Here is a 26,109-nt window from a genome sequence, read left to right on the forward strand (position 1 = left end):
GGAGATACATATGAATTTGTGAAACAATCAGAATTTGGTATTACTGCCTGGCATAGTCAAATTATTTAATTAATATCTCAAGTTTCAGAACTACGATTGGGGTGATTCTAGTTGGGTTGGTTTCCTAATTTTGTATATTACGATCTGAAAAAATTTCACTAATTTTGGATATCTTGATTGAGAGTTACACCGAATTTATTGGAACAAATAAAATCTATTTTAACTGAACTCCATATTGTTTTATCTTTCTAAGTTATCTCCTTATACAACTATCTAAATCTCATATTCCTAATAATCAAATGGTGAACACCAGGTTCAGATTAGGAGTTGATCAGCCCACACAGCCTCACTAGAGAAGCAACAACCAACCCTGACCCTCAGCAGAATCAAGAAATACCTGCAGGGATGGAGCAGTTTCTTGCAGCCTAGACTTAGCTTCTCCAGAACATGGCCAACACCATGGCAACCATGCAAGATCAGATGAACAACAACAACAACAACAACAACAACAACAATCAGCAGCAGCCACCAAGAGACAAGCATTGGGAGTTCATGAGCCACAAGCTCCCGATGTTTTCTCACTCTGCTGATCCACTTCAGGCTGATGATTGGCTGAAGGCAGTGGAGAAGATGCTCACCATCACCCAGTGCAATGATAGGGAGAAGGTCATATATGCTTCAGGATTACTTGAGGGATCTACTATGGATTGGTGGGATGCCTACACCATCGCACACGCTGATACTAACACCATCACCTAGCAGGACTTCAGGAACAGCTTCAGGAGCCACCACATTCCTGTTGGCCTCATGAAGATGAAGGAGGAGTTCCTCTCTCTGAAGCAGGGGGAGATGACAGTGAGTGAGTGCAGACACAAGTTCATCCAGTTGTCTCGCTATGCACCTGAGGAAGGTTGATGATGATGAGAAGAAACAAGAGTTATTCCTAGAAGGACTGATTGGGCCACTCCAGTACTAGTTGATGTCTCATACCTTTCCGTCCTTTCAGAAGCTGCTAGACAAGGTAATTGGCTTTACAAGCGCAGTGAATTGGGAGAGCTAAAGAGGAAGTTCATCTCCCAGGGACAGTCTGTGAGCAACACACATCCTTGTTTAACTCCACACAAGGGACATACCTCCGCTCTGGGGGCCCGAGTGGGAACTTTGGGCAAAATCAGTTCCAGCATCCAGTTTAGTAGACTCCGCACCCCAACTTCTAGCAGAACTGCTAGATGACTCCTACAGGAACCCCAGTGAAGACCGTGTGCCCAACACTCCTAGGGGCAACACTTGCACACTTGCTACAAGTATGGAGAAGTTGGCCACTATGCCAACAACTACCCCAAGAGGAATGCTCAAAACATCCCTGTGCAGAGCAGCAGCACCCCAAGGCAGAACCAGTAGATGCAGCAGATGAGGAGTGAGAGCCAGACCCCGTAGGGCAACAAGGGACAGCAGAACTACATGCAAGCAAGGTGAATCACGTAAATGTTGAAACTGCTCAAGAAGTTTCAAATGTAGTGCTTGGTATGTTTCTTATCAACTCAGCCCCCGCTTCAGTTTTATTTGCTTCCAAAGCATCACATTCTTTTATTACTTCTCAATATGTGGCCAATCACAATCTTCTTATCTGCACCATGAAACATCCCATGTTAGTTACCTCACCTAGGGGAAATATGAAAGCACTCTACTCTTGTCCAAAGGTTAATGTCAAAATATTGGGTAGAGACTTCTGGGCCACTTTGATAGTATTGGAATCAAGTGGGATTGATGTGATTCTTGGAATGGGATGGTTGTCAGCCTGTGATGTTGTGATTCAGTGTACCAAGAGGTCAGTTTTTCTTACAAGTCCTAATGGGGAAAGGATTGAATTTGTGGCTACTCTACCATCAGTAGCAGATTGTATGGTGAATCAGTTGGATGGAAAAGCTTTTGAAGATATCAAAGTGGTGTGTGACTACCTAGATGTTTTTCCATATGAGTTACCAGGTATGCCACCTAATCGAGATATTGAGTTCGTTATTGATCTTTTACCTGGCACTGCATATATTTCTAAGCATCCATAGAGAATGTCTATTGATGAATTAAAAGAGCTTAAGAAACAATTAATGGAATTATTGGATAAGGAGTTCACTTGCCCTAGTTCATCACCATGGGGAGCACTAGTTATCTTTGTAGAAAATAAGGATGATACTTAGTGGATGTGTGTGGATTACAAATCACTTAATGAGGTAACCATCAAGAAAAAGTATGCATTGCCTCACATTGAAGATTTATTTGATCAAATGAGAGGAGCCAAGGTGTTCTTCAAAATTGATCTATGTTCTAGCTATTATTAGATGAAGATCAGGCCTTCAGATATTCCCAAGACTGCTTTCACCACCAGATATGGGATCTATGAGTACATAGTCATGTCTATTGGGTTGACTAATGCATCTTCCTACTTCATGTATCTGATGAATAAAGTATTCATGGAATATCTTGACAAGTTTGTTGTTGTATTCATTGATGATATCCTGATCTACTCCAAGAATGAGGAAGGGCATGAGGAACATTTGAGGCTAGTGCTTCAGAAGCTCAGGGAGAATCAGTTGTATGCAAAGTTTAGCAAGTATGATTTCTAGCTCAAGGAGGTTTCTTTTCTTGGTCATGTCATCACCAATGGAGGAATTGCAGTGGATCTAGGCAAAGTCAGGGATGTTCTGAAGTGGATGTCACCACACATAGTTACAGAAGTCAGAAGTTTTTTTGAACTTGTAGGACACTACTGCAGGTTCATTGAAAAATTCTCTTAAATAGTGAAGCCTCTCACATCACTATTGGACAAGGGAAAGGAATTCAAGTGAATTGAAGCCTATCAAACTAGTTTTGAGGAGTTGAAGAAGAGATTGACTGTAGCTCCAGTGCTAGTGATGCCAGATCGACAGAAAAGTTTTGATATCTATTGTGATGCATCTCGACAAGGCTTAGGCTATGTTCTTATGCAAGAAGTACATGTTATAGTTTGTGCATCCCGACAATTGAGGAAACATGAACGAAATTATCATACTCATGATCTAGAGTTAGCAGCAGTGGTGCATGCTATGAAGATTTGGAGGCATTATATTCTTGGATGCCAGATCTACACTGATCACAAGAGTCTGAAGTACATCTTCACTCATAAGGACCTTAATCTGAGATAGCGCCGTTGGTTGGATCTCATCAAGGATTATGATATGGAGATTCACTATCACCCTAGTAAAGCAAATTTTGTTGCACATGCCTTGAGTCAGAAGAGTCATGCTAACATGTCTCTAGCATTCCAGATGCCTAATGAGTTGATGAAGGATTTTGAGAAACTCAACTTGGGGATAGTTGCTCATGTTGAGGGAGTGACTATAGAAGTAAAACCTACTCTGGAACAGGAGATACGAAAGAGACAGCTAGAGGATGCAAAGATTAAGGAAATTAAGGAACTAATGGAAGAAGTGAAAGCACCAGACTTTACAAAGGATGATTAGGGGACTATATGGTTCAGAAAGAGGATTTGTGTGCCTAATGTGGAACATCTCAGAGACACCATCTTGAGGGAAGCTCATGACTCTGCCTACTCTATCCATTCTGGAAGCACCAAGATGTACCAAGACCTCAAGGAGAAGTATTGGTGGTATGGGTTGAAGATGGATGTGACTACACATGTAGCCTCATGTGATATATGCCAGAGGATCAAAACTGAACATCAGAGGCCAGCTGGATTGCTTGAACCATTGAAGGTGCCTGAATGGAAGTGGGAGGAATTCAGTACGGATTTTATTGTTGGTTTGCCTAGCACCTGAGATGGATATGATTCAATATGGGTTATAGTGGATCGATTGAGCAAGGTAGCTCAATTCATTCCAATGAGGACCACCTATACTGGATCAAAGTTAGCAGAGTTGTACATATCTAGGATTGTGTGTTTGCATGGCGTGCCCAAGAAGATAGTGTCTGATAGAGGCACTCAGTTCACATCTTGTTTCTAGCAGAAACTTTATGAGGTCATGGATACAAAGTTGAATTTCAACTCAGCTTATCATCCTCAGACAGATGGACAGACTAAGAGGACAAATCAGATTCTAGAGGATATGTTGAGAGCTTGCACTCTAAAACATGGAGGTAGTTGGGATAAGAGTTTGCCCTATGCTGAGTTCTCTTACAACAACAGCTACCAAGCTAGTCTCAAGATGGCACCCTTTAAGGCTCTATATGGAAGGAAGTGTAGAACTCCTCTGTATTGGAATGAGATAGGAGAGAGTCAGTTATTTGGGCCAGAGATAATCCAAGAAGCTGAAAGATAAGTTCATATCATCAGAGAGAACCTGAGGATAGCTTAATCTAGATAGAAGAGTTATGCTGATACTAGGAGAGAGTTGACCTTTGAGGAAGGTGATTATGTGTACCTCAAAGTGTCACCCATCATAGGTATGTGCAGATTCAAGGTCAAAGGAAAGTTGTCACCTCGCTTTATTGGACCTTTCAAAGTACTAGAGAGAATGGGAGAAGTAGTTTATCGATTGGAGTTACCCAATCAACTTTTAGATGTCCATGACGTGTTCCATATCTCTCAGTTGAAGATGTGTCTTAGAGTTCCAAAGGAACAGTTACCTATGGAGGATTTGAATGTACAGGATGATCTCACCTACACTGAATATCTTATCAAAATCTTGGATACTCTAGCACGGGTTACCAGGAACAGGGTGATCAAGATGTGTAAGGTATAGCGGTGTCACCATGCATAGGATGAGGTAACATGGGAAAGAGAGGATGAACTGAAGGCAGAATTTCCCCAGCTCTTTCCAAATCCATCTAAATCTTGAGGACGAGATTCACCTTAAGGGGGGTAGGATTTGTAATACCCAAATTAATAAAATTTGTTAAAATTAGCTAGAATTTAATTGCTTGTGTCTAAGGACTTAAGAACTTTCTAAGGTTGCATTTAATTTATTAGGCATTTAAATCTTTTAAAAAAAGTTACTGAATCATAGGATTTTATTGTTGCATTCATACTGGTGCATTTTCTCTTTGAGTGTTGAGTTCAAATTTGTGTTTGAACTCAAGTTTGAATTATGTTTGTTTTCTTTTTAAACAATAGGAAAATCTTTTTTTCTTTCTCTTTCTGCTTTCATCTTCTGGCCCACTCCTTGTCATGGCCCAGCTTCACAGCAGCGTAGTGGCCCAGCAGCCGGCCCACCTTCTCGTACCAACCCGCTAGCAGAAAGCATCCCGCCGCTTTACGCTTTCGCCTCATCCTGCTGACCGTCGGGGCCTCCCTATCATCCCCGTCGCTACATCCCACCCAAGCCGGACTCGAGCTCGAGTCCCGGCCGCTCGCGTGCCCACCTCTGATTCTTGGCATGCACGCCAAGGATCACCTCCCAAGCTCTAAAACCCAAGCCGTAGCACCCCCCCCCCAACCTCACCAAAACCCTACAGCCACTTGCCTTCAAGCCAAGCGCCGCCGCTTGAGCTTGAACCCTAGCCGCCAAGCCGCTGCGCACGATCTCCGCCGCCGCTACCTTCCCGACGATCGAATTATTGCCTGACGCACCGCGAGGAGGTAAGAAGGCTACCGGTGGAGATCTCGTACACTCCCGTGTCTTGTATCGCGTGCACGAGCTCGCCGGAGTCGCCGCTTCATCGACCAAGCCGCATCGCTGAGCTCCACCACATCCTTCCCACGCAATCGAGATCCTCAACATCCTAGATGTGTTTGCAAGCTCCTTAGCGACCTCTAGGACCAGATCGCGTCACTTATGGTGGCCGGACACTCGAATACAAACTGACCTGCCGCTAGCCGTCTGATCGTGAACCAGCGGTTTAGATCTAATCTGACCAAAGTCAGATACCGGTCAACTTGGGTCAATCCCTGTCAGCCGCATTGCTTTTACTTAAGGGCCCCTGCTTTGCTAGTGTTTGCATCTAAATCCTGCCGCAGTTCAAAAGTAATTAGATCTAGGTCCTTTTTCTTCTATTTTAGCCCGTGTTCTTTTATAAAATATCATCCGTCATCCTAGATCTGCTCTTTTACATGTTAGACATTCTGTTTATATGTTTAATGAGGTTTTAGCCTTGGTTTCTCTAAGTTTAGCCCTTGGAAGTTTAGTTTTCTCACAGTTAAGCCCTTGAACCTTATTTAGCTCATATCTTTAGTGTTTTAAATCCATTTTCAGCGATTCTTGCACCTATGAGTTCTTGTTGATGCATAGATTAGTTTTATGATCATGTTTTGCTCTATTGTTACTATTTGATGTTTTTTTCTTATTTTAGTCCTGTATGTACTTGTTTGATGTGCATAGAAGGATCGCAATTCGAGGGATTCGAAGAGCAAGGCTTTGAAGACTTTGAGCAGCAAGAGCAAGTTCAGGAAGGCAAGTCGTGTCCTTGATCACAAGTTGATCCTAAGCAACCTTTACTTTTATGTTTAATACACATATGCTATGCACTTTATGTTTATAAACCTGATGGGTCCTATTTAAGGTTTGCCTAGTTTTACCCTTGTACCTTGATCAACCTAAGTTTATATCATGTTGGGCAATTCTTGCTTAGTTGCTCTATTTGGGCATGGTGTATTAATGAACCAATGATTAAACTTGATTTACTTATGTTGTACCTTTCATGAATACAAGATCACCATGCTTAATTGGAACATGGAGAACCACCTAGGAAAATAGTACAACCACAAGAACTATATGACTCTGGTCTTGGCTAATTAATTAGAGACTCTAGTTTGAAGCGATCTTACCAAAATGGCAAGAGGGGCGGCAGCAGATGGGGTATAACCCGACCCTCAGACTGATCTGCTCTATGGAAGCTTCGCAGTCCTGAGAGAGGTTTATGCTCTGCTAATGATCTGGAAACCTTAGCGGGCTGCTTCTTATTAGAGAATCTTTATAAAGGCCTTGTAGTGTCCCTATGCAGTCACACCTAGGTAGTGTGATAAGTGCTTAGTCAGCACGGCATGATTGGGTCTAAAGTTCTTTTGAACTTTTACGCGACTTGTGGTGAAAGTGTACAATGTCTGCAGAGTGTAAAACTGTTATAACAACCGTGCTCACGGTCAAGAGCGGCATGGACTCTCACATGATTAATTTATCAAAAGTTGATTTAAATTGATGTTATTTATTGCTGTTATGTTTATTTATGTTCATGCTTAATATGGGTGATATAAACTTCTACTTAGTAAATGCTAATAAAACTTGACCAACCAATTAAAATGTTAAAATGTTGTTAAACCTTAGCCTATCCATGAATAGCCTTACACTATACATTCCCCACGCTTGCTGAGTACCAACCATAAGTGTACTCACCATTGTTAAAACTGTTGCTCAAACCAAGTCAACTTTGAAGAGGTTCCTAAAGACTTTGAGGAGTTCTAGGAGTACGTGTGCCACCAGTAAACTGCATGTGGAGTCGTCGTCATCGTTGGAGTTCTGCTGCTAGAATAAAGAATCGTTTTGCTATTCGAATTAAAGACTTTTGGTCATATAATAAATTTAATACTCTCTTACGTTTTGGCATTGTCTATGGTATTTACTAAAGTTGTTGCATGTGTGAAACTTGATCCTAGCACACATGTAATTTATTCATCCGGTTTTGCCTTTAAAACCAGGTGTGACATAAGTGTGGCACCACCCCTTTCACTTGACCATCTTCTTTGGCCCTGGCAATGATGATAGATGTTAGTATAATTGCGCATGGATACCATTATAGCTTTCACCTCAGAGTATTCCAAGGGTATCGAATCCAAGGGAACGTGTGTGCTCTAACTTCTAGTCTAGTTGATCCAAGGACACGCCCAGATAGGTGGCGAGGGTAGAGAGGATTCCTATAGGTAGCACTTGAGGCAAGTTAAAGGTCGATCTCTAAATTAAAGATACTCCTTTCAGGCATCGGCTTACCCTGAATGAGTCAGGAGCCTCCGGCTAATAGCTCTACATTATATCCGAATGTGGAGGATTACAAAGTACCAATAGGGTTGTCACCACATACGGCCTACCTCTAGCAATCCGTGGGATGTAAGGCAAATGAAGGATAACCCCTAGCCTAGACACCACATCTAAGCTATTGATTACTACTGCAGTCTAATTATGTTTGACGTCCCGTAGCAAACTACAACACTCTATATAAATACAAAGTGACAAACCCGCAAGTAAAGAGAACTGATCTCACTTGGATATAAGTACTACCAGTGTAGACTGTATCAAGGTCTCAAGGTGTACATGAGAGCATACATGTATATACAATGGCAGTAAGGATATATGACTAGAATATGAGCATATAAGCCAAGCATATAAACATAGCAAGGATATAAGACTACTCATGCATATAAGAATAAAGTATAACACTGTGGGAAGGAATCACGAACACTTACTTAAATCCAAAGAATGTAGTAGCATCCGTAGAGGTACAAGATGGGAGGAGAGTGCCGACACTCCGGAACTCCTCCTGAACACCCCTCACTCTCTCCCTACTCTAAGCACAAGCTAGGAAAAGCTTTTGCCTTTGCAATGAGGCTCTAAGGTCTCTTGGATGGTGTGTCCTCAAGGCCCCCCCTCTACTATTTATAGAGTGGAGGTGCCTTGGGAGAGTAGAGATTCTCCAAGCATCTCAAAGAGGATCTCAAGGAAATATTCTCCTACAACTCTTATCCTTGTGCCACCAAGCAGGATCTGAAGCTTTGAGGCGGTATCTCCCGGTGAACGGTCATGACCGCCTTTAGGAAGCCACCACGAGTTGACACATGGAAGCTGAGCTCGAGGGGTGCCAGGGCTAGTTCGGCTGAACCCTGGGCACTGCCTCTCACGCCGCCCTTCGTCTGGGACACTACCTGGTGGGTCCTCAAGTTGGTGTAGGGTGCACATGCCAAATTAAGGTGGTTTACCCCCTGATGTGGGCCCATGATCCGTGTGCTCTCTCCTGATTGGCTGGAGTTGTGTATCTTTGCCTCTTGGCTGTGTTTCCTCCTCCTTTCTAAGGATAAGTCACCTGCATACAAATATTCATCAACACTTGTGAAAATGGTTAGTATTAAACCCCTACCACTAGGTTGATGTTCATCTTTCTGGTATTTATACAGGAGTTGACAGCTTAGAATTGGTACTTAAGAGCCATCAACAATAGCTAACATGTCCACTACAATATTAAAAAGTATGGGTGACAGGGGATCACCTTTCCTAAGACCTTTTCTTGTTTGAAAATAAGAACCCATCTGGTCATTGACCTTGATTCCAACATTACCACCTCTAGTAAAGGATTCTATCCATTTCCACCAGGTTGCCACAAAGCCTTTCATCCTTAAGGTTTGCTATAAGAAATCTTATTTTACCTTGTCATAAGATTTCTCAAAATTAATTTTAAATATAATCCCATTTTTCTTTTTTGTATGTAACTCATGCAAAGTTTCGTGAAGAATGATAGCCCCCCTCCATAATGTTCCTACCCGACAAAAAAACTGTCTGAGATGGCCTAATAATTTTTTGGGCTACTTTCATGATTCTATTAGTGGCTACTTTTGTGAAAATTTTGAAGCTAACATTCAAAAGACAGATTGGCCTGTATTGTTGAATTTTCTTCGCTCACTACTCTTTGGTAGTTGTATTGTTGAATTTGCTTCGCTTCACTACTCTTTGGTAGTAGAATTATTGTTCAAAAATTTAGGCTGTGTAATGGTAAAGAACCTTTATGGAAATCCTCAAACAGAGCCATCAAGTCTCCCTTGATAATGAACAAAAAAAACTTGATAAAATTTAGGAGGGAATCCATCAGGGCATGTGGCTTTATTATGTTCCATCTAGAAAATTTCCTCTCTTACTTCTGCCTTTGTGAAACTTAGTAATGCATTTTCCTCCTCAGAAACCCTCAGGTATGTCATCATGTCGTTACTCATCCATGGACATTTGGTTAATTTCCGGAGTTCCAAAAGGTTTTTTGTAATATTTGGTAATGTATTTTTTTGAGCTCTACATCACCACATATAATACATTCCTCTTGTTCAAGTTGGAAAATACGCATCTTTCTGTGTTTTCCATTAGCCACTGGAAGTATTTTGTACATGCATCTCCTTCGAATAAATTTTTAATTTTAGCCCATTGGTACCACTTTAGCTCTTCTTCTCGGAGGAGTTCTGCTAGTCTCTGATTCAGAACATGTTTTAGGTTAACCTCATTTTGGTCCAACAGTAATGTTTCTACTTTTTTGTGTAGCTCATGTAGCTTGTTCAATAGTTTTTTATTTTCTTTTTTATAAGCACACTTATTTTTTTTAGCCCATCCCCTTAGATATTGTCTTAACCTTCTAATATTTGCTTGCCACTTCTCTAAGGATGTATGGCCTTCATTCACACTTTGCCAAACATCGTGGGCCATTTCAAAAAAATTCGTCACGTAGTAACCAACCTAATTCAAACTTGAACAAAGGCTGGGTATTATACATAGATGTATCACCAATATTAATAAATAAGGGTGTATGGTCAGAAATCTCACGTGTTAAGGCTTGAATAGTGGTATGTGGAAACTTGGACTCCCAATCGGTACATACAAGAACCCTATCTAATTTTTCATAGGTTGTATTCTGCAGGTTGTTTGCCCAAGTATATTGCCTACCCGACAGAGCCAACTCTCTGTAATTAAACACATCAATGATAGCATTAAACAAGAATGGCCTTCTGTCATTGTAATTTGAATTTTTCTCCTTGGTCCCCTAACGATGCTAAAGTCACCACCTATCATGATAGGTAAGGTTTTCTTAGTACATAGTCGGACTAACTCTGCAAGAAAAGCCTCTCTATATTCTTGTTGTGCAGCCCAATAGACCGATACTAAGTTCCACTTAAAGTTATCTTCTTTATTTCTTATTTTAAATCTAACAAAAAACTTGCCCTCCTCAATTTCACCAATATCAAAGGTTAATATATTTACACCTACTAACATGCCACCAGATCTTGCCTCTAGGAGGTTTAAGATGCCACAAGAATTCTTTTCCCGCGCAAAGGTTCTTGAGAAAAGATTGTGAAAAATTACTCCTCCCATTTCTGATAAGGCAATAAAATCTAAACCTTTTTCTTTGGTGAGATCGTATATGAATTTATATTTTTTAGGGTCTCCTAATCCGTTACAATTCCAAAAAATACCTTTCACCTTCATTTGAATAAGACAAAAAAAACTATATTGAGCACCTTCCTTTATGTGTCTTATTTTTCTTCTTCTGCTTCCTAGAGCTTAGATTCTTTTTATGAGGTGTGGATGATAGATCGAGATCACCATCCCCATCACTTATGCCCTCGATCAAGTCACCGCATAGGTTACTTCATGCGAGGAGATCAAGCTCTTCATCAACCACTAAATCTGAATCAATATTATCTTGTCTGTCATCAGTATGCTGACCCTAACAAAACTAAGTCATGCAATCTTTTTATCTCTATGGATTTAAAGGTATTAACCGTCCTGCTAACAATATTACTACTAGAACCTAATGACACCCCCACGTTTAGAATATTTTTAGCAACCACAGCATCTTGAAAAGAATCAAAAGAGATGTTTGAAATGTCGTTACCTTTAAGCTGAGGTCCCTCAAAAAATTCCCGTGCTTTTGGCCTAGCCTCCTTTTCAATTGAATCTTGGTCCGAGGCTGCTGCGCTAGTACTGGTTGGAGTGACATGTGCATTGGCATTTAAGTGCTTAGGAGTACCATGTGCTACAACATCTACCTCCTTGCTGCCCACCGCATTTGGCATTGGGCCAGTCGACCATGTGTGGCGTCCATCAAGACTTGGCTTGAAGACCTTACCAGTACTTTGTGATTTAGTACCAATACTAGGAGCCTGAAACTTGCCATTACTGTCCTTACCGGCCACAACAGACACCTTCACCCCCATTTGTTCTTTATTTTTTTCCTTCTTTTGGTTACCAGCTTCACCATCTTTATCTACATCAATTTCAGCGTGCATATCAATAGGGACGGGGTTATCTGCATCCTCATCCTTCTCGGATCATATCATAGCCTGACATTGCCACACTTTATTTTACAAAAGCATGGCAGACCACATTTTTTTTGGCAACATTGTTCTCGGCAAATTAGGCAATCTTTTTTAACAAGAATATGTGTTTATGACAAGTTAGAGTACGTAGTATAGCGCTAAGAAAGCCACAAATGTGGTTATGAGGTAAATACATGTCTAACTTGCTCAAAGTCATCACAAATCGACACTATCACACTAGTATCCAAATACGCTCTTAGCTCTAAGTGCGCTGAATAGATATAAACCATTTCTAAACAGGAGTAATTAATGCGACGTAACAGCTTCTTCTTTCTATTGACCTCGAAGGCTGGGGAAAGATGCAAGTCTTCTTTCTATGGGATACTTGAGCAAAGATGAACTACACACTGGAGGAGTTTTCTAAGCTAACACTTGATTATGTGTCTTGGTACTGTGCCTCAGATGAACTACACACTAAAACATTCCTTATGCTGTTATGCCTCTTCAAAATATGAAGATATGGTTTGAGTTTGCAGAGTGCCCAAAACAGAACTTTGAAGTTAAATTTTATCACATTACAGTGTTCAACATGGCAGGTTCTTTTAAGACCATATAGGACGGTTAAATTAACCATAGTAACACTATAGTGGGCTCACAGTCCATCCCCAAGCAGCTTTTTCGGTACGGCTTGTGAAAATTTCGGGGCCTGTAATTTACACCGGTTTTAGGTTTAAAAGTGGTCTTCCAAACATGACCTAAGTGAATTCTGAACTGTACAAATCCAAGTATCCAGCGATGACATTTCTACACCACAAAGTTTGCACACCATTTAGCTTTAACTCTAGTTAGTTTATCAAATTTTACCGAGCGTCCAAGCTTAAAAGCATCTTAATTACGAAAAGGAAACTGAAAAGGTAATTTAGTGGCTAATTGAGCTACTACAATATTGGTGCAAAATCCAATGCAGATTTTTTAAAGCACCTTTTTTGCAAAAAGGAGATTATACTTCTCTTTGCAAAATCCAATGGAGATTTTTCAAAAAACTTTTTTTTGCAAAAAAGGATACTATACTTCTATTTGCAAAATCCAATGTGATTTTTTCGAAACACTTTTTTTGTTTATGAGGGCACTAAGAGCCCGTTTGGCTGCTCGGAACGATTCTGATTCTGATAAGAAACGTCGGAATCACTTCCAAATGGCCAGCTGCAGAAACGATTCTTGCTAGAAACCCTCAGAACGATTCTCAGTTTCTTGCCTACGCACGTGAAATGGCCTGGGAGCGATTTCGACCGATTCTGTTTCTGGTCTCTCCTGTGCACTAGCGATCATATTTTTTTCAGTTATCCTTTTTAAGTGCAATAAGGCCTTGTTTAGTTGGTCAAATTGGGAGGTGCCAATTACTGTGCTGGCACTGTAGCACACTGTAGCATTTCGTTTGTATTTGTGAATTATTGTCCAAACATTGACTAATTAGGCTCAAAAGATTCGTCTCGCAAAGTGCAACAAAACTGTGCAATTAGTTTTTAATTTCATCTACATTTAGTACTCCATGCATTTACCGCAAGTTTGATGTGATGGGGAATCTTCTTTTTGCATAGTGCCAAAGTTGGGAGTTGGGGGTGAAGTAAACAAGGGCTAAGTTGAAATGGGTTGTATTTAAGTTGTTCTTTGCCCACAAAAAGTTCTGAAATTTTTTGAAAGCATATTTTCATTTATATGATTTTTTTATGAAAAACATATTTTTTAATCAGAATCTAACGGTCTCATAAAGTGATTATGATTCATGATAGAAACACTTCGTAAGAGAATCTGAATCTGAAACGCTTCTACGAGAATTTAGATCCCTAGGACTCTACCAAATGCACCTAAATAGCTGACCTGATCCTGTATACAGAAGAAATATTTTGCTTTTATGAAAAGCTTAGGTGAACTATACCTCCGATAACTGCTTCGTCCTCCCACCAGGACGTCGTCCGGCCTATCTGTACCGCGAAAGTTTCTACTTGACCGTGTCAGCTGCAGGCTAAAAAATTCAAAGGAACCAACTGCTTCCGCCATTGCCGTTTAACGCCTGATGAACGATGGGGATAGATGGGAGGACGTCTGCACCGCGGTGTACAGATTCCGGGTTAACTATACTATACCACGAGGCTCATCTGCATCAAAGGCCAAGTAGCTACTAGTACTTTCTAATTTGTGCAGATGATAGTACCAACTTGTAGGAGTACTGGAGCACTTCTCTCCCGTAAACCTCATTGCTCAATATGCGTAGACTTGTAAGACTTTCAAGTGCTACTACATTTTTTAGACATTGTAGAAAGTTGAGGTGGCAAATATAAAAAAAGAGAAATGCTAAACGTAAGGTGGCTTTCTTCTTCTTCTTCTTTTCTTACATTTCCTGAGTGAATGGACCACAGCCATCCTATTACAATTTTCATTATCAAATTGCGGTGTGAGTCAAACAGAAATTCAACATTTTCCAGTGCATGGACCACAACCATTAGATTCGAATCTTACCGATAACCGTGGCGTCAGTTAAACAAAAATACGGTTCGTTGCATGAGCACGCATTGTCAAATCCGGTAGCACACATAGTCCCCCGCGCACAGTGATACCATCAACTGAATTTGCAATTAGCTGAGCAGTAGGTGTGAATAGGAGGATATTTCTTTTTCTTTAAACGAAGAATAGGAGAATATTTCAGTCACTGAGGTAGAGGTAGCACACGACGTCTGAGTATCTGACAGCCCTGCACCACAAACCCACATTGCCATCCGATCATACGAGACGCTGGCACGCTGCGACGAACATAATTATTATTCCGTCTATCAGAGTCCGAAACCGGATTGTCAAGCTGTGAGCAAACAATGTAACACGAAATGGGTGCAGCACATCGCAGGGTAGTATGTCACACTCACACAGTTAATTAGCCCTGCCTCGCAACAAACTAAAGCCTAAATCCATCTATCAGCTTAGGATTACATAAAGCCATAAAGGCAACAGCAAAAACAGAGTTCTCCGCTTGCACCACGGACCGGGACAAAGCTCCACTGCGGAGGAGCTCAAGAAAGCAGCCCCTCCCTCAGGCTGGGCAAGCACCATCCTGATCTCTTCTTCTCCTCTTCGTCTTCACCGAGCACCAACCAGCCAGCCAGGCGGGCTGCAGTGCCTCACTGGGGCGGCAACAATGGAGGCACCGCCAGGCGCACCTGCCTCCCCGCTGCAACATCCGTCAGGAATACTTGTTATTGTCGCCGTACATGTTAGTGTGATGATGGATGAGGGAGAAGGGGATCGCAGGCAACCTTTGGCGGTGAGGAGCCTCTCGATGGCGGCGGCGACGACGAGCCTCCTTTGTGGGCTCCTCGTCAGCGCGGCGAGGTTGCTCTTGGCCACGTCCACCAGCACGCCCGCGGCCCGCCTGCCCCTCCTCCGCCGTCGCCACCACCCTCTGGATCACCAGGCTGCCGTACGGGTCTGATGGACCGCAATTTTCAGGGGCCGCCCAAAGCTGTCATCATTAGTCCACTAATTAATCAAGTTGTCTTTTCGTTTTCCATGTCAGGACCATTAGCAAACTTAGAGAGTCCGACGCCTCATATTCCAAATCGACATCTACAGCAGTACGGCACCGAGGCCAACGCAGTAGCGCCGCCGCTGCGAGTTGCCGTCCGTCCAGGAGCTGCACCGCTCAGGCCTGGCACCGCTGTAACATTCTACAAACCAGTGAGTCCATGTCCATCAAGTATCTGGATCATCGGCTGTCGCTGCAATCGGTTACCTGTACTTCTGTAATCTGTAGCCATGTCCTCTCATCTAACATTCTAGTTTCTTAATTCTCAATTAGGGTGACGTCTAGTATTTTGGATGAGTGGATGCTTGAGCAGTTTGGCTTCAGTTATAGTAATCCCGCATTGTTGCATCACATCAAGGTTCAATTCGAACATATAATGATGTTCTGGAGAAGATTAAATATCAACATATAATTGAAGAATTCAGTTCGAAGAATACTAGACGAATGGCACTTTTTAGAGAATTCCTTACTCCTTTAGTATGCATTAGTATGCATTAATGCTTATGTCAATTATATTATTATGTATAAATACATTTTTTATTTGTATTTTAGAAATATAGGGCCATCATTTTGTGCTTCGCGTCGGGACCTCGTAAATTTAGGTACGAGCCTGGGCGAAAGCATACAAAGCTAAAGTACCAAACTAACAGAGCAAGCAATGATGGCCTGATCATTAGACACTATAGCAGGAAACCAATAGCCCATTGAAAATGAATCCTTTCTGAATCTCCTGGCTGCTTACCTGCTGTTGCCGACGAGGAAAATTGAAGAGCCGCTGAGCTGCTTGCGTGGTCAGGCCTGCGTCGCGTGCCGCGCTGGGCTGCCAGGCTCTGCTTGGTTTGAGAGCTCATGCCCTGGGCGGCCTTGCGCCTGCTGGTCCGGCACCTCGCCTGGACTGGTCCGCCGCTATGCTCGGCCAGCAGCTCTCCCGGGCCACCGTTGCCTGGGCCGGATGCAGCTGCGCTGGACACACAGCCGGCCTGGTGAGCCGAGCCTGAGATGGGCCGCAGTCCCCAGATGCTAGCCTAGCGCGGCCTCTTGTGCGGGATGAGCGAAGCTCGCGTGGCTGCTGGCGAAGATGTTCACCCAGCCCGTCCAGGTTCGATCCCTGGGATCGGACCTAGGTGCTTTATTGGGATTTTCTCCCAGTTACCCTCAGATTAATCCTGGGTTCGCTCAGATTTCCACCGTGCACTGAAGGTCTAGGCCTTTCAATATCTTTCATAAGCGTGTGTATGGACACGCACGCGTATGTGCGTGTGGTGTGAGTGTGGAGTGTATTGGTTGTGTGTGTCCCTGTTGTGCCCTCTTAAAAAAAAGCACCCACATGAGCTCGTCTCCCCTGATGCGCTGCTGTTCAAGAGAAGAATAGAATAAGAATATAAAGAACACGCCTAGCTTCAAATGAAAAGTCTTCTCTCCAAACACCACGAATCAAAATGAAACTTGAGCCATAGAACCTCCTCAAGGGCTAATAGATTCATGAAAAAGATCTCGAAAAGTTCAAGTATGCACCGCGGATTTTAAAGAAAACTGAACACTCTTCACGAAGAACACTTTTGGGGAAAACTTGAAATTCGTGGTGCTCAAGTGACTGATTTCATAGGGGATCACCCTAGACTTGCTCACTCATGCCCTAGCACTGATTTGTGCTAAGAAATTCGACCCAAATTGCAGAAAAAGCGAAGAATGAAAAATCCGCAAAGATACCTTCGAAAATCTAAAAAAGATAAATTTCAGACTCAAAGAGGATGGAGCAACATGACACGAAATTAATCTTTGCATTACTCCATCATGTTCGGTTACAAGCTACTCTTAAGCATAATCAAAGCTAAGATGGCAAAAATATTAAATCAAAGATCCCTCTCATCTCTCCCTCAAATCATCCAGTCAATTACTCATCACAAATAGACCAAGGCATATCTCAATTTGTTCTCTCAATCTCCCCATTGATAAGTGCATTGACAAAAGAAAATTTTAAAGCAAAAGAGAACTCATTTAAGTGCCTAAAAGCCAAGTAAAAGCAAACACAAGGTCACTTAAAATGAGAAGGGATCATGCAAGCTCCAAACAAAAACTCTTGGTTCCCAAAGAAAAGGGCAAAGACTTAACACAACCGAAGAGTCAAGCAAAAGACACTAGAGCTTCATGCAATCCCAAAATACCCTCAAAGCCATTTCAACATTTGTCAAAAGCTCGTGACAATCAAACCAAGGTTCGTATCAACTTGATTTCTCAATCTCCCCCTTGATGAGTATGTCGATAACATTCAAGCACAAAGAAATAGTTTGAGAGGCAAAACCCAAAATCTCATATCCAAGTGATCAAAAGCTAAGAAAAATCCAAGATCAAAGTCACTTGAGATGAGAAGAACCACAAAAGCCATGTTGTGAAGCCAATTAGGCAAAACTCTCATCCAAGTGATCGAAAGCAATGTAAAGGTAAGGATCAAAGTCACTTGGTATGAGAAGCATCACAAAGGCCAAATCAACTTGGAAAGGTCTCGATCCCCAAAGACATGGGCAACAGCTCGATACAACCGAGACAAGAACACATGATCCCTTAAGAAGAGGCAAAAAGGGCTCAACGCCAATCATGTGAAGATCAAAAGCTCAATCCAAACGATGGCTCCCTAATAAGAGGTAAAAAGCTCAACACGACCAGCAAAAGAGCAAAAGAGAGCACAAATCACACAAGCTCCCCCTGAGCACATGCACTCCTCTTAAAAACATGCCACGTTGAAATGCATACAAGAGCAAAAGAATACGTGCTCCCCCTCAAATGCAAAACTTCCCCTTAAATGTAAACATCAAAATTCATATGAGAGCACAAAACGCATGCTATGGGGGTGTGAAACCTACCAAGCTTCTCACATATATCACAAAGCACATACAAATGCTACAAGTGAGATAATGCACAAGCAGGTAGATCACAAAAAGCAATTGCATCGCCTTCAAAAGGTTAGTATGATATAAGTAAAAGATGAAACAAGCGGTCAAGTTTAGCAGTTTATAAAAGTATCACCACATGAGCAAGCACCTAATCATGAACCACTCAAGCAAGAAGTAAAGTAGGTCATGAAAGCTCATACAAGGAAGATACATTCTCAATAGAGATCATTGCAAACACCCACATATGCATCACAAATCATATTTAAAGCTTGTTGAAACCAAGTGCCTACTTCTTTTGGTAGACAACATGTAACAACTAAGCAAGCAAGAATATCAACATTAATCAAAAAACTTGGTGAATTACTGTATTTTTCTTATCATTTTTCAATTCACATTAAACAAATTACATGAAGTGCCTTTGCGGCAGAAGGAAGCTATGCTCCCGCTTGGGTGCATCATGGCAATTGAAAAGAACATGAAATCCAAGCATAAGCTAAACATGGAGCTAGCATTCAAGCAAGAGCAATGCACAACAGGTATACTCATGGGTGATAAGCATTTCAGAATTCATAGTTCAAGTTCAGCATTTGATTCAAAAAAGCATTTAGCTCACATGGTTATATGACAATATCATCAGGAGCATATGCTGCATATTGCTACAAAATCACCAACCAATGCACTAGTTCACAAAATAGCATAAGGAAATGCTCAGGATATATAGGAGAAGCTCATCTAGTGCAAAGTGTAAAAAGTGCAATATGATACATATACATGGGGACACGGGGTTCAACTCAAAATCAAGAAAGCTGATAAAGGTCAAACCAATCAAGGAAAAGTTCCAAGGGAAATGAAGAACCGCTAAGGATCCCTTTTGAGTACCATAGAAAAGAAAACAATTAAAGGTTCAAAAATTGATATCATTTTAAGAGGATGAAATCCAATTGAAAACTCAAATGTGATACCAATTAAAAGATCAAAAGTGGCTACTAAAAACCAAAGAAAGTCCTTGTCCAAACTCCCATTCGAATGAAGCCAAACGCCCCCTCAACCAAGACACCTACCAAAAGAAAAAACTAGGAAAAAAAGGGCAAATGAAAAGCTCCAACGCCAATCAAAAAGGAAGAGAAAATTCAAAGAAGGAGCAAAATACAACCCAATGACAAAGCAAGCCCAAAACGAAGATAAAGCTCAATTCATGCTAGACAATGCAATGATAATACCAATGAGAGGAATTAAAGCATTGTAACATGATTCCACATTTATGAATAAAAACTTGGGCTAGCAAACATGTCAACAAGGTGCAAAAGATGTATACAAATATACGGACTAAATGATACCAAATGAATAACACGCCAATACCGATATGAAACCTAAGGTAAAGCATGACATGATGTTCATGTGGATCATTCACCAAGATATATTACAAAGTTAGCATGACAAGATATACATGAGCATCACACATGCTAACATGAAAAGGTGGCTAGCCTATCATGGTATATTCACAGCATTATACAAGTATAAAACATGCTAAAGGTCCACAAGTGAGTAGTATAAAGGAAAAGAAAAACTCACAATACAAAGTGTACAAAGGCCTCTTGAGGGCTATCCAAATGGTGTGGAGAACCATCAAGTCTTGATCACCTCAAGCAAAAGATCAAGTTCCTTCGAGCTCATATTCTCCACCCGCGTCCCTGTACCTACACATGAGAGGACAAATAAGATCGAGTTTTGGATCCCAAAGGGTTAGCAAGCATATACTTGGGAATCCAAAACTTGGTCACATGGGTAAAAGCACTCAACTTATCATGTGGGTTAGCATGATGCAAATGCTGGTTCAAATGAGGTAATTTTGAAATACCCTTGGAAGCATGTCTCAAAGGAGCAACTCGAGAAGAAGGATGAGTGTTACCACTAGCAAAAAGGCAAACATCTCCCGAGGTCTTTTGAGAAGAACCATCACAAGAACCATGAGAAACATGTCGTGGACCAACACAAGAAGAACTAGAAGCATGTCCATGAGCATGACCTAACTCACTAGAAAAGAAGTCATAAAACCTATCAATGTAATGTGGCTTCTTACAAGGCTTACAAGTGTTCATGCCATCAAAAGGGCTATGAACAACCAAAGGCTAGAAGCACGAGCTCGCCACATATCTTGCATGGTGATAGCAAAAGCTCTCTTGATGCCCATCTTTCTCATAATAAGAGCAATGGTACAAGGCCTATTTGGAGACACGGTTCAAGAGAACGAATCACCATTCTCATTCAAGTGAGAAGTCCCTTAGGACTTGGAGCAAGAAACATTAACATCCACCTTGGTGCACAAATTAGGATCACACGTGATATGGGAAATGCTACGTGGCTTTCTAAAAGCTTTGACACACACATGTCGCTCATGCTTGACTTGGCAAAAGCAAAACACAACATTATGCCCATCTTTTCTACAAAAAGTGCAATGGAACTTTGGTTTGGGAGTACGAGTTCTAAAAATGTGAGAAGTACCCTTGCCATTTGAATTATCTTGGGCAGAACCGGAAGAAGCAACAAGCTTAGGAGTAGCTATAGAAGAGCTATCCAAAGCACTAGCACAAGTACTATTGTCCAAAGACTCACGCTCAACACAAGAAGCCAACTCCAGTTGAGAAGAAGCAATTTTAGTAACACCAATATCGGAGTGACAAGAATTGCGAGAATCCAAAGACTTAAAATAAAGACTCTTGCATCGTGTGACCAAAACCTCATTCTCAAATTATCCATCTCCTTCTCAATGCACTTAGCATATGTGGTACGCAACAGTTCAATTTCTTTCTCAAGGTTGGCACTCATCTCATTGTGCTCAACCAATTTGGCACTCATATCATCGTGCATTTGTTTCAAAGCCAAAACTTCACTTTCCAATTCAACGCATGATGTGCAAATAAGACCACATGATGAAATATCATCATTCACATCAATCAAAGCATCATGATTATTACAAGAAGTAAGGACCAAAGAGCACTTGCTATAGGTTATAGACTTCATTTCACAAATTTCAGTCCTAGCATGCTCAAGTAGATCTACATGTGGTATGAGTCAATTTCAGTTCATTAATTTCAGCAAGTAAAGACTCACATGAAACACATGGCAAAAAAGCATTGCACTTTAACAAAGAAATTTTATCTCTAGCTTTATCAAGATCATTGTTCAAAGCCAAACATGAATTGCATGGCATGGAGGCATTGAATTCAACATTTCATTTTCAAATTTCAAGCAATCAAGAGAAAAGTTCAATTCATCATTCTAAATTGAAAGATCATCAATTAGGGCCTGTTTATTTGAGCTGCAACTTTTGAGTTTTTAGAAGATGTGTTTAGCTTTCTGGATTCAAAAAGCTACGAAAAGCTTAGAAAACTGAGTTTTTCAGCTTCCCATACAAACTCAGCTTTTTTGAGCTTCTGGCTTTTCGAAAGCTGCACGGGAAGTTTCGTATTTGTTTGAACTTCTAGCTTTTCACACTGAGAAGCTGCCAGGAAGCTCAAACAAACAGGGCCTAATCATCTACGGGATTCAAGTTGCTTGTCACCAAGAAAAACATCCCTTTTTAGTTTCTCATTTTCAACACGCAAGACATAACAAGATTTGCATGGTAAAGGTAAGCAAGACTTGCATGTAGTTGAAGCATTCACATTATCAAATCTAGACATGTCCAAATTCTTCTTAAGCTCAGCAATCATCTTGCTATGAGCACAAAAGCGAGTGAACAAACCGATTATACCTTGGGAGAGTTTACCTCTACTTATCTTGTGAAGCTTGTGTCAGAGATCATCTTCTTGATGTACCTCTTCCATCAAAAGATGCATCAATGACATCGCTTCATCATCCTTGTTTAACTTATCATGCTTCTTTCCCCACTTGTGGTCATCCTTGGATGCGACTGCACCACCTAAGGACAAAGATCCAATAGAATAAGAGCTTGGTGCCATAGCTCAAAGTACCAATTAGGATTAGCCAAAAGCATGCTCAAAGAAAACCAAATCCGCAAGCAAAATTGCCCTTTGCCTTATCGCCTCGTGGATCAAAAACCCGATTAAGGTGGTATAATCCTTGCCACCCGAATGCACCTCGCATCTAATCGCTAAGATGACACAAGTCAACTCGTGACAAGCTCACCCTAGAAATGATTACAGACACTCAAAGCGTAGCGGAAGCAAACGCAAAACGAGGCACCGGAAAGCTTGCACAAACAATTAATCAAAGCCATTACTAAGCTAAGCATGCAGAGATTAAATAAAGGGAGCAAGGAACAAGTGTTGTAGCAAGTAAAAGATAAGAGCTAGGCTCACATGCAAGAAGCTATGGGAGCTTACAAAGCTATCTAGATATTAATCAAACAAGATTAGAACTTTCTGGCACCAGATTTACTACTGTTGGCCAAAGCATACAAAGGGGGTGTTTGGATGTTTAATCCTGACTAAAATTCATGTCATATCGAATATTCGGAGGCTAATTAGGAGGACTAAACATGAGCTAATTATAAAACTAATTACATAGATGGAGGCTAATTTCCGAGACGAATCTATTAAGCCTAATTAATCCATCATTAGCACATGTTTACTGTAGCACCACATTATCAAATCATGGACTAATTAGGCTTAATAGATTCATCTCGCAAATTAACCTCCATCTGTGCAATTAGTTTTGTAATTAGTCTATATTTAATACTTCTAATTAATATCTAAACATTCGATGTGACATGAATTTTATGAGCTCCTAAAGAACCAAACGGACCAAAGGAACAAACTAGCGGAGCAAGCAATGATGGCCTAATCATTAGACACTGTAGCATGAAACCAATATCCCATTAAAAATGAGGCCTTGTTTAGTTCCCCCTTTTCCCAACGTTGGCACTATGCAAATAGAAAATTCCCCATCACATCAAACTTGCGGTACATGCATGGAGTACTGAATGTAGACGAAATCAAAAACTAATTGCACAGTTTTGTTGTACTTTGCGAGACGAATCTTTTAAACCTAATTAGTCAATGTTTGAATAATAATTTATAAATATAAATGAAATGCTACAGTTACGCATTTATAGTAAAATGTAAACACTCCTAATTTGGGAACAACTGAATCGTTTCTGAATCTCCTGCTCACCTGCTGTTGCCGATGAGGAAAATTGAAGTGCCACTGAGCTGCTTGCATGGTCAACTGAGCCGCTCGTCCTAGCAGGGCTGCGTCGCGTGCGCGCTGGGCTGCCAGGCCCTGCTTGGCTGAGAGCTCACGCCCTGGACCGCCTTGTGCCTGCTGGTCCGGCTCCTCACCTGGCCTGGTCCGCCGCTGTGCTCGGCCAGCAGCTCGCCTGGGCCACCGTTGCCTGGGCCGGATGCAGCTGCGCTGGACACAGCCGGCCTGCTGGTGAGCCGAGCCTGAGCTGGGCCGCAGTCCCCAGATGCTGGCCTGGCGCGGCCCGCACGAGCTCGTCTCCCCACATGCGCTGCTGTCCAAGAGAAGAACAGAAGAACAAGAACACAAAGAACACGCCCAGCTTCAAACGAAAAATCCTCTCTTAGAACACCACGGATCAAAATGAAACTTGAACATAGAAGCACCTCCACAAGGGATAATAGATCCAGAAAAAAGATCTCGAAAAGCTCAAATATTCACCGTGAATTTTGAAAAATACCGAACGCCCTTCACGAAGAACACTCTGGGAAAAACTTGAAATCCGTGGTGAGTGACGGATTGCATACGGGATCACCCTAGACTGCTCACTCATGTTCTGGCACCGATTTGCCCAAAGAAATTTGACCCAAATCGCAACCAAAAGTGAAGAATTAAAAATCCTTAAGGATACCTCTGAAAATCCATTCATTCAAATAGGATGGAATAAGATAGCATGAAATTAATTTTTGGATTGTTTCACTATATCCGGTTACAAGCACAATCATAGCTAGATGGTAAAAAGATCAAATCAAAGATCTCTCTCATCTCTCTCCCTCTATCACCCGCCAAATGCTCCTACTAACAAAATGAGAATCCCACCACCAAATGAATTAGCAACCTGAATGACGTGGCACCCGTAGGGATCCATGGACAGCGCCTTGGTCTTGCCGTAGAAGCTTCTGAACATGAACTGGACATGCTTCGGTGGCACACACTGGATGCATTTTTGAATGACATGGTTTCCGTGCGGGTCACGAACACACCTCAGTATTTTGCCATCTGTACCTTCTGGTCCAGTTCACCTACCTCAAAAGCCTAAAACGAGAAAGCAAACTGATTATTTTCGTTAGAAGAAAACGACAGAAGACTGATTGTAGTGAACCAACTGACGAGCGACAGTTGGTTGCAAAAGGCCGTCAGACTCGGTGCCTGCTGACTAGGAGATAAGAATACGTACTAGATCTATCTGAAGATAAAGCACAAGTTAGGAACATACATGAACACAGTCATAATACAAACATGTAACTAGTATAAAACATTTCTGACTCTGAACTTGCGTTAAACATTTCCAGTTTACCTTCTGGATCACCCAGCAACCATACATATGAAGGCTTAGGGCTAACACATGCCCAATCAGACGATTGGTGAACTCTCTTTGGTAGTAATGCGGTCCATGCTCAAGAAGCTGACAGAGAAACAAAAAAAAGGTTAATTAATTAGTATGCATGTATAGTAGCTTGTGCTTCACAGACTCAAGTTACATATAAAAAAGGCCCATATATGTAGAAGTTGGAGAATAAAGATTTACCTTCTGGAGTGCATGATTGGCGAAAACATCAACTGCAACCGTATGAAAGATAGGCATGATTTCCTCATACAGCATACCAATCTCTTGTGGCGTTGCCACCTCAAGCGCCTGCTGTCTGAAGCGAAGTATCTGAATGTTCTGGATTGTCCCCGTAGTATTCCACCATAACGTCACGGCCATAGTTATTCTTCAGATCTTGAACAGAAGTATCTGAATGTTCTGGATTGTCCCCGTAGTATTCCACCATAACGTCACGGCCATAGTTATTCTTCAGATCTTGAACAGACTGGCGAAGGAGTAACCCAGCAGTGATCTGGTCAGGGTCCAAGCATGCACGAGTATATGATTTCTGGAGCTCCACGACATGTGCAATTTGCTTCATGGCAAGCTCACTCAGCGGTGTAGCTTGGGAGTCTTGCTCAATATTTCCTGGGGTAACAGAAAACTGATCGCCTGACGCAGGAAGAGAAGACACATTGTTTTCACCATGTCTTGTTTGGCTATCAAGATTCAAGCCAGTAGTTTGTTTTCTGGTTTTGTCCTGCGCATCCATTGCTTGTGATCAACTGGAATGAATGCCTTCTGCAAATACTATTGTTAGATGAAATTCTTCGTCTCCAAATAGCAGCTCCAGGTAACTTGATTACCTTTTGGCCTGAACAGGGATCGTGCATGCGTTGATGACACCTTAATAAGATGACCTTCACTGCTTGGATCAGCATAAGGAGGAAGAGGAAACAGTAACGTTTTGCAACGAGAAACTGAAAATGACACGCAGTGGGTCATATCCAGTTTTGGATTCTAGAATGTTTTCCATAATAGAAGAAAAATAAATTCTTGCTTTTATAACATAATACTAGAAAAAAAATGAAGCCTTGCTTTTATAAGTTCGTAAAAATTATATCACCACATCAACAAAATA

At 41.5% G+C, this 26,109-nt stretch overlaps 1 protein-coding gene and 1 long non-coding RNA gene across 4 annotated transcripts; one reads left to right on the plus strand and one right to left on the minus strand.

The window, feature by feature from the left end:
* Positions 1-447: 447 nt before the first annotated feature.
* On the plus strand, positions 448-2,621 carry LOC117854071 (uncharacterized). The gene is made up of 5 exons (XM_034736352.1): positions 448-666; positions 763-910; positions 1,007-1,089; positions 1,818-1,946; positions 2,337-2,621. The coding sequence occupies exons 1-5, from the start codon at positions 448-450 to the stop codon at positions 2,619-2,621; spliced, it is 864 nt and encodes a 287-aa protein (XP_034592243.1).
* A 12,167-nt stretch (positions 2,622-14,788) lies between these two features.
* On the minus strand, positions 14,789-25,738 carry LOC117842462 (uncharacterized). Of its 3 annotated transcripts, none has more exons than XR_011897752.1 (7): positions 25,188-25,736; positions 23,591-25,064; positions 22,209-22,376; positions 20,027-20,151; positions 16,306-16,916; positions 15,295-15,500; positions 14,789-15,209 (listed from the first exon to the last, which is right to left on the minus strand). It is a non-coding gene; the product is annotated as an uncharacterized lncRNA (long non-coding RNA). The 3 variants fall into 3 exon arrangements; XR_011897751.1 differs by having other exon boundaries at positions 22,224-22,376; positions 25,188-25,735; XR_011897750.1 differs by having other exon boundaries at positions 20,027-22,376; positions 25,188-25,738.
* Positions 25,739-26,109: the final 371 nt, after the last annotated feature.

Source organism: Setaria viridis, chromosome 1, assembly GCF_005286985.2.
Source record: "Setaria viridis chromosome 1, Setaria_viridis_v4.0, whole genome shotgun sequence".
NCBI lineage: Eukaryota > Viridiplantae > Streptophyta > Magnoliopsida > Poales > Poaceae > Setaria > Setaria viridis.